The sequence below is a fragment of the Sinocyclocheilus rhinocerous genome, unplaced genomic scaffold, assembly GCF_001515625.1.
Source record: "Sinocyclocheilus rhinocerous isolate Xijiao unplaced genomic scaffold, SAMN03320098_v1.1 scaffold549, whole genome shotgun sequence".
In the NCBI taxonomy this organism is placed as follows: domain Eukaryota; kingdom Metazoa; phylum Chordata; class Actinopteri; order Cypriniformes; family Cyprinidae; genus Sinocyclocheilus; species Sinocyclocheilus rhinocerous.
This window is the reverse complement of record NW_015664999.1, coordinates 308126-324648: the sequence shown is the minus strand read 5'-3', so window position 1 is coordinate 324648 and position 16523 is coordinate 308126. Positions and strand designations below refer to the sequence as shown.

The 16523-nt window shown below is 34.6% G+C and overlaps 1 protein-coding gene across 3 annotated transcripts in view; it reads right to left on the bottom strand.

Annotated features, from left to right (window-relative positions):
- Window positions 1–369: 369 nt before the first annotated feature.
- Window positions 370–16523, bottom strand: part of LOC107730773 (uncharacterized) — a 19407-nt gene continuing 3253 nt past the window's right edge. Inside the window, exons 3-17 of one of the 3 annotated variants that reach the window (XM_016541705.1) lie at window positions 9146–9232; window positions 8832–8903; window positions 6789–6848; window positions 5333–5446; window positions 5112–5235; window positions 4842–4862; window positions 4452–4481; window positions 4007–4054; window positions 3841–3888; window positions 3367–3405; window positions 2678–2713; window positions 2476–2570; window positions 1886–1903; window positions 1667–1689; window positions 370–1581 (exon numbers count right to left, since the gene is read on the bottom strand). In XM_016541705.1, the coding sequence (XP_016397191.1) occupies window positions 1687–1689; window positions 1886–1903; window positions 2476–2570; window positions 2678–2713; window positions 3367–3405; window positions 3841–3888; window positions 4007–4054; window positions 4452–4481; window positions 4842–4862; window positions 5112–5235; window positions 5333–5446; window positions 6789–6848; window positions 8832–8903; window positions 9146–9175 (738 nt within the window). In that variant the 5' untranslated portion in view covers window positions 9176–9232 and the 3' untranslated portion in view covers window positions 370–1581; window positions 1667–1686. The remainder of the gene's footprint in view (window positions 1582–1666; window positions 1690–1885; window positions 1904–2475; window positions 2571–2677; window positions 2714–3366; window positions 3406–3840; window positions 3889–4006; window positions 4055–4451; window positions 4482–4841; window positions 4863–5111; window positions 5236–5332; window positions 5447–6788; window positions 6849–8831; window positions 8904–9145; window positions 9233–16523) is intronic. The other 2 variants (XM_016541706.1, XM_016541707.1) reach the window with 2 other exon arrangements.

Here is a 16523-nt window from a genome sequence, read left to right as displayed (position 1 = left end):
TATGATGCTCTCTGCCGGTAGGGAATAGTAAAATGGCGGCTCAATCACTTCCAGTGTCTTCACAGCAGAATGGCAGTTTAGAAGAAAGCAATGAGCAATCCAGTCATTATAGAGATCAGTGGGCATCTGCGGTCTCAGAGAAATTCAGTAAAATATAATGTTCTCTACAGAGGACAAAAGACTATGCCTGGATCCCGGAGGATATAGTAGGGACCACATACCACTTCTTGGTAATGAAGACAAAGACTATATAGTGACTATAGTATAATGAACATGTCATTCAGTTTTTTTAATGATAACTTTTTAGTGCCATTAGCAGACACACCCACCTAAACAATTTCAATATATCGCTTATCCTGCCCAAAAAGACCATAAACATTGCAGATAAGATCTGAAGTAAAAATTTATTTACATACACATATCTTAAAAACTAATCCCATGTGACTGATATGCTTCAAATCAGGTGATTATGATGCTCTCTGCCGGTAGGGAATAGTAAAATGGCGGCTCAATCACTTCCAGTGTCTTCACAGCAGAATGGCAGTTTAGAAGAAAGCAATGAGCAATCCAGTCATTATAGAGATCAGTGGGCATCTGCGGTCTCAGAGAAATTCAGTAAAATATAATGTTCTCTACAGAGGACAAAAGACTATGCCTGGATCCCGGAGGATATAGTAGGGACCACATACCACTTCTTGGTAATGAAGACAAAGACTATATAGTGACTATAGTATAATGAACATGTCATTCAGTTTTTTTAATGAGAACTTTTTAGTGCCATTTAATGAGGTCTAAGATACACATGATCATATTTCCTGTTTTACTGGGTGCATTTTGCAGCAAACAATTGTCAATTTTACACAAAAGCACAAAGATCATTAACATAAAATGTACATTCTGAGATACCCAGAAAAAAATTCTGCATGTCCTCTCTTACACGCAAACATAGCAAAATATGCAACATTTTGCAGTGGGATCTTAGATGTAAATACTTTTCTTTCCCATCGTTCCTTACAAAAGAAACTGTCTGGCACAACCATTCAGGACCTGAATGCTAAACGTCACAGATCTTTTTTTCCCAATAATTTCTGTACTGGTTGTGATATTTTTGTGTGAACAAAAATATATAATATACAGAACAAAGCGAAAAGGGGATGGGTAAATAGATCATTTAAAAACTGATAATAAATATGAAGATTAATCAAATAAAGTGTTAAAAATCTATTTCAGATTATGGTATATTTAAAGTATTTCTTAAAACATAACCCACAACCTGTGGGCTGGACAGACAGACCATTTTATTCCATATCATTCTAGGTCAGAAAACCATGAACAGAGGTACTTGATAGATGAACGATAACAGTTACGGAGGCACATTCAAGACAAGCACAAGTAGAAACTGTAAAATACACAATCTGTGTGGACATGACTGCATATAACAATAACAAGCTGCATATATTAGTATGGTTGCCAGTCACAGATTCAAAGACAGCACTGTGGCATGCATAGAGAGTGTGGTAGCAGCAACTGGTATCTGGAGGATGATTATGTAACTGGAGAAAAACTTCAACAAGCAACCAACTTGAACAAGAAAAACAAACAAGATTAGATATATACAGAATCTCACTGATTAAAAATTAGATGAGTGACAAAAAGATCAGCTTACCGCAGTGCTAAAATTGTCATTTACTGCAAGGAAAAAGAGGGGGAAAGAAGTATAATGTGATTAATCTGACATTCTCCTCATGTATACATGGCTTAATGTCCAAGACAGCTACTAAAAAAGCTTAATATACATCCTGCTCATTTGACCCATTTCCCAAAATCTACACAACGTTGGTGTTACCTAAATCAGATGTCTATCTTCTAACTGATAGTGCCTCACCTCTCTGGCTGTTTTCTTCTGTAAGACATTTTTTTTTCTTCTTTATTACATGATAAAAAGGTCACTGATTGTATACTGAAGACCTTGTTATGCTATGAAGCTGCTCTCATAAGAGACAAATTAACATTCATTAACAAAGGTTCAAAATGTTACATAAACTAAATATTACATACTGATATAAAAGTTATTCACTTAAAATAATGCCATAAAAGATTGCCATGTGAGCAAATTAAGCATTTCCATTTCATTTAAAATGTAAAGAAACAAACCATAATAAATAAATATCTGTAATCCATAATAATGCTTCCTCCAGTGAAAGTCCATCCCCTGCTATCCTCTTACATTAAAATCCACCTACATATTTTTTTTAATCGTTTTAGACTGTTTTCACTTTTAAATAGTGCTTGATCTGTGCATATTTCTCTTATATTCAGACAAAAAAATTTAATGGAGAAAGCAGTATTATGGATAGATGACTTAGCGAGAAGCAATGGTTTGAAATTAAACCACACCCCCTTACCCAAATACAAAATAACCTGCTTTAATTTTATATAAATTCACAAACCAAATTAATGCTTAGATCATTTTACCTTGGAATTCCTGTGCACATGAACCACCATGAGGAGTAAAACAATATTCAGCAGAAACGACACAACCAGGAGTCCAGAACACGTTTTAATGGCAGCTTGGAGGGGGGACGGAGGAATTTGGTTTATAAAGAGATTTGTAGGAAAAGAGAAGACTGGAAAGCTAAATTAATTGGTCAGAAAGACCCACAGATCTCACACTTACCCCACAGATTCTGATTGTCATCTTTTAATGCTTGAACTGTAATAAAAGGGAAAACCATATAAAAACATGAGATATACAAGCCAGTGTCAACCTAAAAGATGAATATATATCATTCAAAATAAAATCAAAAAAAAAAAAAAGTAGGTTGTTGGCTTGTGATATTAAAGATTATGATGAAAAAAATCAGTATTAGATTTTATTTCACAAAACTATTAGTAATTATTGCAATGTACAAAATGATTAGTAATTAGTAAATGGCTGTATTAGTAAAATTAGTAATTAGTGACAATGCACAAGCTGTGGTGACTTCATTAGGTGCACCTATGCACCTGCTATATTTAATCGGCCAATTATCATCAAGTCACAGCGTACGAGTTTGTATACATGGACTTCATAATGATGAATAAATGGTGAGTTTAATTGTGCAATGAGTGTTTCAAAAACAGGTGAGAATTGTGCAAATAGCAACAACAAAAACAGGCAGATGGCAACATTTCTGTAGGTACAAGGCCTTATAAAAGAGAAAGGGTCAGATGGGTTCAAGCCAATGGGAAGATAACTGAAATAAAGACACTGCACTGGTGCTGAACGTTTCTAAATGCACAATATGAAACAGACCACTGCGTGTATGCTGAAGGCATTATGCTGCTCATTACAGATGAAGCTGCTCTCACAAGAGACAAACTTACTGATGGTTTCTGTACGTGCCGATGAAACTGCTGTCAAATCTACAAAATATTGCATACTCATATTAAAAAAAACAGTTAAATAAGGCCATAAAAGGCTCATCTTACCATATAATCAGAAATCAAGGATATTTCCAGTTAAATATCTGTTGGTTTCTTTAAATATTATCAAATTTGTACTACATTTTCTAAAAAACAAAACTTGGATTAAATGCTCAGTGTATTATATGCAAATAGTCACCATATTCTAATTTGTTGAGATAGTGAATTGGTGGGTTTTTGTTAAATGTGAGCCAAAATCATCACAATTAAAAGAACCAAAGACTTAAACTACTTCAGTCTGTGTGCATTGAATTTATTTAATACACAAGTTTCACAATTTGAGTTGAATTACTGAAATAAATGAACGTTTCCACGACATTCTAATTTAGTGAGATGCACCTGTACTTAATTGGAGAAGATTGATGGGATCCTTACTTTCAGGAGCAGTGATGTTTTGGCTGACCGTTGTTAAAGCTGTTGTGCCTATGTGATTAGAAAATGTGGTTTGATGTCAAAAAACTCTGATTCACGTGGCAGACAAAGTATCTGTCCTGTAATCTGTGTTGATGTGAATATGAAATGCAATATTGAATTTGCTTACTTTCATGATCTGTGGTGATTAAACTGACCGTTGTTAAAAATGCTGAGCCTATGTGATTAATTAGAAAAGAGATTATATTACACTTAAAGACCAATACAGCTATAATACCACGCATGTGCTCAGAAAGCTTTGAATCTGACGTCTTTCTTTTCCCTCACATTATCTTCAGGTTTGCATCTGTTTCAGCAAACATGGTTGTCAAAACTAGAGATACTTGGCTTGTTGTCACTATTTAATAATTATGTCTGTTTAGTAGTGGATGTTTAGGTCATGTACTTTCAAATAGTTAAGCTGACTGAACCTTTGATTTAAATATTTTTTAAAAATATTTATATTTGAATGTACATGAACTAATGATCTGTTTTTAATTTAAATAGTTGTGAATGGCAGTTAAAATATGTGTGTTTGAGATGTGAATATGAAATAAGAAACTGAGTCAGCTTACTGAATTCAGTGGTTGGGTTGATGGTTGTACCTGTGTAATTACAAAACATGATATATTACAAAAGGTTTCAACAGATTAATGCAACAACAATTTCTGTACTACAACACTCAGAGATTAACATATAATACTGTGTGTGCTTAGAGAGCTAAAGAAATCAGTTTCATTGCAATTATTCAAATGATAGTAAGAGCTACTAGAAACATCCAGACCAAATTTCATTACCCATCATTTTAAAATCACAGTTTTTGCATGTGTGCAAAAAAAATAATCAGCTATTGCTTAAAGTTAACATTTTCCTTTTTGTCAGTTTAAAAATTGACTCTTTTTTACAAAGAGTAGACAAAAAGATACATCATGGATATTTAAGTGAGATAACGTCAAATAACTTACTCTTTGATGGACATTTCAGGTCTAAGTAGAAAAAAGAGAAAGTGAGCAAAATGTGCATTTTCAAACATGTATTGTTCATAACATTCAACATACCACTCCATGTAATTTTGCATGTTTGTTTATTAAATATTATGTCTTAATTAAATGCCTTCAGCAACAGAGTATTGCCTTGCCAGAGATTTATGGTGGCCATTGTTCATATTATGAAGAAATTAAGGATGGGCAAGACTAAAGAAAAAGCATAAATGATGAAATGTTGAATGTCCATACCCGATACTGATCCATCACAAGATTTTTTGTACATTTCTCCAAAAGTGTTTGTGTCAATGCTGCGTACTGTGTACGCATCTGTGCAATTGAGATTAGCACAAAAGTCTGTAAAATTTTTGTCTAGCTATAGAGAGAAATAGGGAAACCATGCAGTCAGAACTGATTCTATTTGATATTTGAAACAGAATGACAGATTATGATAGAGTAAGCAGTATACTCACATTATACAGCATTATTTGAAAGGTTTCTAGCACTTTTAATTTATTCATGTCCTTAAATTTGTTATTAGTCCAGGTTGAACACAAGGTGTTTATTACTGATAGAAGCTTGTGTTCCTGGGAAAACAGTCAGAAACATATTGTAACCATAACATAACTATTATTAAGGGGAGACACTGCAGGCAAAAACACTGTTTTTCATGCCCCTGTCAATTTTGAGATTTTGGGCTTTTTGGTTTTTCATAAAGTGTTTTTTCAGACTAGTGGAAAGAAAACAGGTTACACTTTATTTCGATAGTCAACTTTAGACATTCTATTAACTATAAGTAACTTTGTAACTACATGTCAACTACATGTCAACTAATTCTCATTAATTTGCAACTACATGTCTACTAACTCTCAGAGTAGACTGTTATGGTAGGTTTAGGGTTAGTAGAATAAATTGACAAAGAAAGTGTTAGAAGATATTAAGCAGACAGTCTACTAATACTCTACTAACTGCTAGTTGACATGTAGTTGCAAAGTTACTTACTGTTAATAGAATGTCTAAAGTGGACTATCGAAATAAAGTGTTACCAGAAAACATCCAAAAGACACTGTTAAGTGTTTCTTTTATAGCACTTTATCTATTTGTGTCAATAGATTTCAATTACAATACATATTTTTAAAGGCCATTTTCTCAAAATGAGTTTTTTCTCCAACACTGAGCCATAAATCTCAACTTCAGTATCACTTACACACACCAAACTTTACATTTTTAATCCTGTCTATATTCTGAAGGTTTTTACAGAGGGATTTGTTCATATATAATTTTCTTGATTATATACAACATCTTATTCCCCCCAAAAATTGTGAAAATATATTGTTTTCTGGCTGTTCAAAGTATTTTCTGAATTATGGAGTGACAAAAAGAGATACCCAGAATTCCCTCTGTAAAAACATTTGACTCTAATATGTCAAAAAAATTAAACAAGAATTTTGAAACTGACTTCATCCAGTGTTCAGATTTTCATACTAGAAATGTATGCAAATTAGCGCATATTTCATTAAATAATGCCTCATTTGCATATTTAAACATAACATTTTAGAAAACTTGTAATACAAAATTTTTTTGCAATTATCAATGTAATCAATCAACTGGGTAAGTAAGGTGATAACTATTAGTTATTTTTTTTACCCTATTAACCTGCAGTGTCTCGCCTTAATTATTAAACTCAATTATTTAAACTAAAATTCATACCAGCATAGACTGACAGAGAAATGCAGTTTTGTAGCTCAAGTTAATAAATCGTTATAATTATTATGTTTGTCTTTTTCTGTGCAATACATTTGAAATAACAAGAAACATCTAAAGAAGCTAATAGTGCTTATAATAACACATTATCCAACTACTACTACCACTAATATTAAAAGTAAATAAAGTTAAATAAAGTTAATAAGTAAATAAAAGTCATCTTACCTTTGTTTCAGGTGAGAACACCTTAATCTCAAACACATGCTCTTCCAACAACAGGTCATCCTATGCAGATTTAAAGAAGATACAGTATGTACATATTTAAGGACTCATGCACAGTCAGTATATAGTCGGCAGTGTTGGGCAGTAACTAGTTACAGTAATAATATTACTTTTTTGCAGTAACTAGTAGTGTAACTAATTACTAATAAGATTTCAGTAATAATATTACACTTACCATCCATAAAACAGCTCATTACTTAGCTACTTTTGATGCCTCAACCCCTACTGATTTGAAATCCAACAATCCAATAATTCCTAGATTTATTTTCATAATTTTCACGACTCGCACAGGCGCATGAAGTCACCAGTGCATCAGGAAAGCTTGGAATATGGAAACGCTTACAATCAGCGGATGGAAATATTGCCATTACACTGATTTTGTCATGAGAAAGGCTGATCTGAACACAGATGTGTAAGATGTGGCATTACTTTACTCTGGTATTACATGGCCTGCCCTCCCACATCCCTCTGATCCCGATAGAAATTATATTACTATAATTAAACATCTTATGAGCTTATGTGATTTCTTTTGATAAAATACTTCATGAAATATAACAGAGAAATTATAGCTACAATTAGCTTCAAGCTACACATAACAATTAATACAACACTTTTACTTAAAAGTCACTATCAATCACCATTGAGTGTTTGTAATAACTTCTGACTGCGATCCAATGTAGATTTTGGTCAAATGATGAGGCAGAAATATATTGTTAGTAACATTTTAGAAGAATTTTATGGGGAAGATACACAATTACAACTTCTGTGGGGCGTGAAGGAAAAGTAATGTAACTAGTAGTGTAACTAATTACTGTTGCCAGAAAGTAATAAGTAAAGTAATAATATTACTTTTGAAAGGAGTAACTAACGAGTAATAAATTACATTTTTGGAGTAATGAGCCCAAAAATAAACGTTAGCACTTTATTTTACCGTCCTATTCTGCATGAACATACTACGTACTTACTAAGTAATTACAATAACTAGTTAATAACTAGGTAATAACCATGAACCTACCCCTAAACCTAAATAATCAGAATATCATCCTGCATCATCTTAAAGTAGTTTATTTTTACAATATTGATTGCAGACTATCCTGATTATTACAAGGCTACTTAAGAAATACATAAAATATTGATTTGAGGGTAACACATTATAATAAGGTTCTATTAGTTAACATTGGTTAATGCATTAACTAACATTAAGTAATAAAATGGTTACAGTATTTATTAATCTGTTAATGTTAGTTAATAAAAATACAACTGTTCATTGTTAATTCATGTTAGCTCAGGTCCATTAAATAATACTAACAAGATGAATTTAATATTAGTAAATGTTGAAATGAACATTAACCAAGATTAATAAATGCCCTAGAGGTATTTTTAGTTCATTTTATCTTGTTTACTAAGGTTGATAAATGGAACCTTAGTGACCTTAGGACCACATAGTGCTACGAGAGACATAAATCAAGCACATTATTGGAAACTGGTAGTCAGGGACAACAATTTACACTTTAGGGGTCATGGCACCAGAACACTACAATTGACTAATTTGAATCAAATGCTTCATAAAGCTATGAAAAAGTGTAGATAAGGGATAAGATAAGACTAATGTAACTTACTAATGTAAAGTAACTTATACTAGGCACTATGTACTCTATTGTCTAGTGTATTAAATGTCTAAGCTTAATTTGTCATCCAGCATTAAAGCCCTTTCCCCACCATAAGGAAAGTAATAAAACACTTAGTTGTAAGAATGTAAGAACAGCTACATATTGTGAGATGTTAACTGCTTGTTATCTGCATATAACATGACTTAACATTATGGCTATAACACTTTTTAGAAAACATTTTACATTGCACATTGTTGCAAGATGCTTTCCCAAGTTAAAAACTCAGAAATGTGCAGGATGAAAAGCAACAAGCTCCAGATTCACTTGGGAGTGATATGGGCAGAAAGTCGCAAAAAACATTGAAGGATAGACTCACCAGATGTGCTTTAACATCGTGCGGCATACACCCGGATTGGACATCATGAATATATGTGATGAATGAAACGGCCTATGAAGGAAATGCCAAAAATCAAGTCCCAGCTCTGGACAACTGTCATCTAAAATAATTCATCGTATGTTATGTATCTTATGGAAACACTGTTGTATTTTTGTAATACAATTTACATGGGCTATCTTTAACATGGTGCAATAAAAAATAAACTGCAGCCACACAACACCTCACTGAAAGGCTTAAACATTTCATTCCAAGGACTTGCACTAACACATTAGCAAAGACTGATAATAACTCACAGTGATCAATGTCCAGACTTTCCCACTCATTACGCTGCTTTGTTAACCATCAGAGTTCAGCTCCATAAGCCACGACACTTTGCCTTGCTGGATGTAACATAGGAAACATAGCAGAGACGAAAGAGAAAGTATTTAAGAAAGGACAACACCAATGAGTAATCATATCATTATATCATAACAGCAATATTAAGTCAGAAACAACATAATAATTGGGTATTAAACCAATATACTCAAAAATACATTAGTCTGCATTGTCCCTTGAGAATCTAAAATTGACAATTAGCGCATTCTTTAATGGACTCAAAAAGAAAAAAAGTCTGCTTTATCCAGACAAATGGACTGTTTCTACTATGTCATCCTGGTTAATGGATCCACTTAAATAAATGCGAAGCACACAGAAAAACAGAACAGCTAGCGACCTCTAGAGTAACTTCAGTAAATTTTCACAGGGCATGTAGAACAATAGCAATGAAAGTAAATGTTAATGGTATTAAGAATACTATAATATTACTTAAACAAAGCGTTTATACCCAATTATAACTCTTCTGAAGATACCAGCCAAGATTGAAAATCTATATAAATATTTTTAAAGAGAATTAAAATCTGTATGGACAAAAGCATGCGTGTGTTTAGATGTGTGACACAAAATCCTATAAGCAGGATCAGTTACACCAATACTTCTAAAGTAAAAAAAACAAAAAAACTGGGTCATAACAGTACTTTCACTAAAGCACAGATTCGTGTCAGACTGATCTGTCACAAAGTGTTTAATAGGGCATCTTGTGTTTTGGTGCCACTGGAACATGCTGTTGGAAGTTGTGGCACATCCAATGACATTTAGTTTCATGTGCCACTGGAATCTGCACTGGGTTGTGAGGCATTTTCAGTGGCACATGGCACTTAAAGTTATGGCACAATAGGTATGAGAAGTTTGTTATTAAATTATTAAATCTAAAAAATGGTGCTGTGTTCAGAATCGCTTACCCATTTGTTAATTCGTTCACTAAGCCTTATATAGTGTGTGGCAGTTGAGTGCACTATTTCAACAAGAAGACAGCTGGATCTGTCACAGAAACATGTGTGGAAAAATAATCATAATTATAATATGACATTAATTACTTTAACTTTATTTTGTAATTATACATATGTCGGTGCTAGCTTTGGGATGTCATTGTTATTCATGCAATTAATGTTAGTTTGGTTTGTTATGCTTAATTTAGTTTCTTAACCCTCTGGTGCTCTTCAGTCATTTTTGATAGCACAATATTTACTTGTTTTTTTCTTCATCAGAATGGTACGAAACTTGGTAAAGATTTTGGCACTAGTGGAAACGTTTGGTACTGTGCCCAAACAAAATCTCATTGAAAGTTTATTTTTTGAGATATGAACTTTAAATGTGGAACAAAACTGTTTTAGATTTATGATGTTCGAGTAAAACATGTTATGGAAAATATATATGTCATACAAAATTTGAAAATAGTATTTTTGTGCATTTGTCAAAACAATGACCTTAAACTTTTTAGAATTTTACTTTTTTTTCACTTTATCAATAATTAGCTAAGTGTCTTCTTTAAAAAGAGACACAATTTCAGTCTGCACTCCAAAGAAATCAAGATTTACAGCAGTTTCAGTTTGAAATTTCATTTTCAGGTCTATGCTCAAAAAGTGGTTAACAGGTAATATGGATAAAAAAAACTACTGTATAAATATAATTTAGTACCATAAAATCCCCTAAAAATACAAAATATTAAGTTAAAAACATTATACTTTGTACATAGTACATTCATTTCATTGAAAAAAAGGTTTTGACTGCCATGCAAGGAGCACCAGTGTCACGCCCTTGGACTGTTGTGTGTGTTTTCTCTCCCCATGTGCTCCGTGACCCAGTTCCTCCAGTGTCTAATTAGTAAGTCTGTGCACCTGTGTTCCTCCCAATTCCCTTGTTATGTCATGTAGAAGAGTTCCTGTCTGTGCATTTCTCATTTGTCGGGTCTACATGTTATATTGCTACGTCTGTCATTCTTCCTTCCTGTGGATTTACCCCTGTGTCTGATCATTAAAAGACTGTTTAATGCTTCTCTGCGTCTCCTGCGTTCCTTCCGGCAGCGAATTGTGACAACCAGAGGGTTTTAAAAAAGTGCCAACAAGAATAAACACATTAACAAGTGTAGGCCTACATTATTGTTAGGGCTACAACGAGTGTTTGAAAATCAGCGAGGTCTGAGGTGGGATGTCAAGAACTGTACTGTAATTATACCTACAATAAATGCAAGCCAACTACATATATGTTACATGTGTTGTCTTGTGTGGGATTGTTCAGTGGTTCCCCTTGATTAGTCTCCCCAGGTGTCTTGTTATTTTGATTAGCCCCCTGTGTATACAGTCCTTGTGTTTCTTTTGTTTTTTGTCAGGAATGTAATGTAATGGTGCCTGCATGTGTATAATGGTGCCACACCCTGCATCCAGGTCCATGTCTGCTTGCTTTACCTTCCACACATTACACACTTAAACACAGACAGATATGTAGCTGTTTGTGAAAGATATTTTAATTAGCCTAATACAAAATTATGACAATTTACAGACAATGTACAAACTATTTGCTCCTATTAAGGTCTAACAGACTACATGACATTATTTTAAATGTTTAATATTTTATTTTATTAATACAACAGATGATGTGTTCCTCACTGAAGAGAGAGCTGTTACACGACCAAGGGGCGGCGTTTCCTTATGGCAGAGTACGGCAGTTGCCATACCCTAGCCCAGTCAGGTGTGCCGTGAAAAATTATCCAAACTTCATATCTCTATTGTAATTCGTTATTATTTTAAATCAGAGGGTTTTTCAAATATTTAACCATTGATAAGTATTACAAAGAGCTGTCAGTTAAATTTCGTAACGCCATTGGATCCTCAAGCTCTCAGCAAAACCTCGTAACTTCACCCCGTCTCTATTCAGATTGACGCGCCGCGCACAGCCTGGAGGAGACAGCTATATCTCCGCTTTTTCGCAACCGTAAGAATCCACCCGCCGGCCCTAAAAGCGGAATCCAGCGGCCTGGTCGAAGGTTTAATGTGTGTTCGGTCTTGTACTTGGGCCTCTGAATTTATCAGGATTAATACAACAATACCAATGTCTCCACAGCTTTGACTGATACCGTGTAGTACTAACCCTTATATTTGATAGACCCACAATAATCTCATTTTTTGAAGCATTTAGCCGGCAGATACATCTATACATAAGATTTCGTAACAGTGCTTTAAATGTGAATACTCTTGCACTCACAAACATTTCACTTGCACTATGCCATTTAGGTCTCTTTAGTAAAATTCTCATTGCATCATTATAAGCTACTTGCAGCTTCTGTAAACTAGATGTTCTATAGTTGAACCACAGATGAGCAGTATAAAGTGTTGTACAATATGCTTTAAAAAGTGACACCTTCACCTCATCTGAACAGAAACTAAACTTACGTAAAAGTATATTCGCCTGCATATACATCATACGGCGTTGCCTTTCAATATCCTCATCGTCTGTCATGCGTTCAGTGATGAAATGTCCAAGGTATTTTACTTTAGCACACACAGTGAGACTCCTATTAGACAACTTGAAAACTGGAAATTTTATACTTTTATCCTCCTTAGTTCTGCAAATCATAACCACACTCTTATCAGGATTATATAAAATATCATGTTCAAGACCATAATCAGAACACATAGTTAAAAGCTGTTGAAGACCAGCACTGCTAGGACTAAACGCCACAAGATCATCTGCATACATAATATGATTCATTAGAATATTCCCAATCATACACCCAGTTTTACAAACATTCAAACATTCAGATAGATGATCCATGTAAAGATTAAACAGAATTGGGGACAAAATCCCTCAAGATTTTGGTAGGCTACTATTAGATGGATAGCCTAAATGTCCTAATTCAGATGGGCTACCTGTTTTTTTTATGATATATCAAAAAGTGTGTATTTTTTAAATGTGATTGTTGGTACATTTTACCAGTTTTTACCATACTTTCAAAACAAAAATTAAAATAGGAAAAATATGCAATATGAAAATAATTGAAGACAAAATGTGTTTTACTGAGAAAAAACAAGATTTGGTTTTTAAAAAGCCTTTTTCGAAAAGGTACATCTGGAAAAAGGGGGGTCGTCTTATAATCAGGGTCGTCTTATATTCGGGCCAATACGGTAGTTTAATTTTAATTTTAGTCTAGCTCCGTGTTCAATCTGACTCCAATTTCAAGTGATCATTAAATGTAGGCAATATTTCTAATTAAAAACTTATCACAGATATCGATTGTATATTAATTTAGATATTTGATTATTCTGGAAATCCCATACTTTCGATTATTCGTTCATTAACGACCCAGTGTCGCTTAGTAATTCACTTGGCCAACAGCTCTGATCTTACTCAGAGGATACAGGGTGATTGTAATACCTTTAAATAGGCTGCACCCAGCTAGCACATAACAAAAAGTGTAATTTTTCTATAATCACGAAAAACTGTAACTTGCTATGTCAGTGACAGACAGAAATCAGAAGATCCCTAATGATGAGCCCCCGCTTCACTCATTGGTGCTTCAGGAAACACCAGACTACGATTTTAATCTAGAAATAATCATGATTTCAGAAGAGATCAGAATAAATCAAATATAACAATTTATTATTAGTCAGGTAAAATTGTATCATGCCAATTACATAATGAAACAATTAGAAGCCAATTTAGAAAGGATAATGCAATTGTGAATCACATTGTAACCGCGTGGCAACCCTGCTCCTGCACATACTGTAGCTATATGGGGAATAGCCATGTGTTCCACAGGAGACAAACACATGTAACATAGTCACACATGTAACAGTTATACTAATTTTAACACAAGGCTCATGGTCTAGAATGCATAGCATCTATACAACCTTTTACCTAAGCATTTCAAAGAACACTTACAGCAAAGCAGTCGTGTTTTAAAGAATAAACTTAACTAGCCTATGTGCACACTTAGTAGCACAAACAACTATACAGTGTGTTCTATGGGCACAATGTGTTCAACACAAATACATTTTTGAATAAAAACGAAAAGCATACCTGACAGCAGAGAGACACACAGCAGTATGTGAGCTCTAGTGCAGAGCTCCAGATTCAGGTAAGCTGCAGGGGTTTTCTGACTACAGAATCCCCCAGTAATGTTTTGTCACTTCCCTTATATAGGCTACCCAAACCAAAAACAAAGAAATCTTCAAATCAGTTGTAAAAACATAAAAGACCTTTTGGTTACTTAGGTTCTCGTGACCCAGGGTCACACCTGGCTGGAGATAGATAAACATTCTCACAGACCCTGAGGCAGACACACCCCTCAACAGCAGAACAGAATTCTTCCAAAGTTTTCAGTCTTTCTCATAATATAAGTGACTACTGTAAAATTGAGACCAATTTACCAATCGCACAGAGACCTTTAGAACGATACCAAACATGAAGGGGGAAAACAACAGGTTCACAAGATACATGATATGTGGTATACATATTCTTAATGAACTTTGAGTGAAACCTTTTGGGGGAAAAGAGGGAGAGGCAGAGAGGGCAGGGGTAGAAGGGGGTCGTAAATGAGCAAGGAGAGAGGTGTTGTTTGTCCTCTTTGGAGATCTCTTCTCCAGATTAGTTTTATGGTTTTGCTGCATGGCATCTGTTTTGTGTGAGTTCTTGACGTGTGTGAGTTCCAGATGTTTTGGATTCATGAGGAAATAATTTCACTCCTTACACAATGCAAGGGTAAATAAATAGTTAACTGATGTTTGAATAGTACAGCATTTTCTTTACTCAAACACTATGTCTAAAGACTAATGTTTTTATGTGTTTGAAGAGCGGAGAAGTAGGTTATTTGCCGTCTAGCCAATAGGCTATACTTTTGTACGTTTTAAATATCCCGTGCATAAGCGCTTAATCGTTTATATCATGAGATTTTGGCCAAGTGTATTAAACAAAAGAAATTAAAGAAAAACGAAGTGCCCATATAGCAACAATAAACGATATATAACCTGTAAAAGTTGATGAAAGGGTATAATGCGATGCACTTGCCTCAAATGCGGCCGTTCTATTGACAGACAAAACACAGATCTCCTCATTCGCCCACCAAAAACCTTGTTAACTCCATTTGAGCTTGTTTTTCATATAGCCTAATGTTAAAGGTCCACTGAAATGCTTAGAAACACGCAGCGTTACTCTATGTGTTGACGTCATTTTAACTGAAACAGGAAGACAGGGCGGGACATATCAAGCAGCCCCGCCCCTTTTTAAAATAGCCAATCGCGTTCGTTTATATCACAGCTTGGGCTAGAGCTGTTCAGAGGATCATGATGCTTCTGCCCATCTCGGAGGTTGAGGAGCACAGTGTGGAAGCTGGAGGAGCTGAACACGCAGCGCCAGCTGAAGCTTGGGCTCTGATCCTATGGGGTGGGTGGGGCATTACAAATTGGGTTTTCTTTTCTTTTTTTTCCCTTCAGTACAGATTCATCACCCATGTGCGCAAGATATACAGTAGGTGGCGGTAATACTCCTAAGGATTCTAAAAGACTACGTTTTGTCAAGGTTTAGATATTTTTACAGGGGTATTTAAGTACAGGGGTTCAAGCAAAACCCCATTCCACAGCCATACCTGTCACACACCCAGTTTAAGAGCAGTTTTTTCTTGTAATTAGGAGCGCTTGTCCACCTAATTAAATTTTTTTTGGAGCACCTAAAAAATTCTGATCAGAACTTAGCCTCAACTCACCTCAACCTTTATTTATAAAGCACTTTCAAAACCATAAAAATGGACCAAAGTGCTGTACACAAGCAGTATATAATAAAGATAAAAAACATAAAACATTAAAACAGGAACAAAACATAAAATAAAAGACAAGTCATTCACAATTGTCCTGACCAATAAAAGGCCGAAAGCCTGATAAAACAAGTAAGTCTTTAAGTCCTTTTTAAAAACGTCCATGCTTGATGAGGATTTAACAGATAATGGCAGAGCATCAAGCACGTGCAGAGGGGGGTGCGATGGGTGCTTGAGCACCTGCCCCTTTTCCCCTTGATGCCCAAAGTTCCCTTTTGACAAGGCAATTTATTTTTATTTTTTTGTAATTAAACGCCATTTTGTGGAGGCCTGCCCAATCTAACTATTAGTAAAATGAATGAATAATAATTTAGTCGTAAATAAAATTATCCACATGATGATGACCTTTTACCTGACGATCTCATCAGGGACTATCCCTCACGTTCAGACACCTTTAATGTAGTGCACTACCAGGATGCCTTCATAACGTCTGCGGCTGCCGGTAAGAGGAGTTCTCAGCGGAGCGGTGTGCTTGTATACTTATATTATTA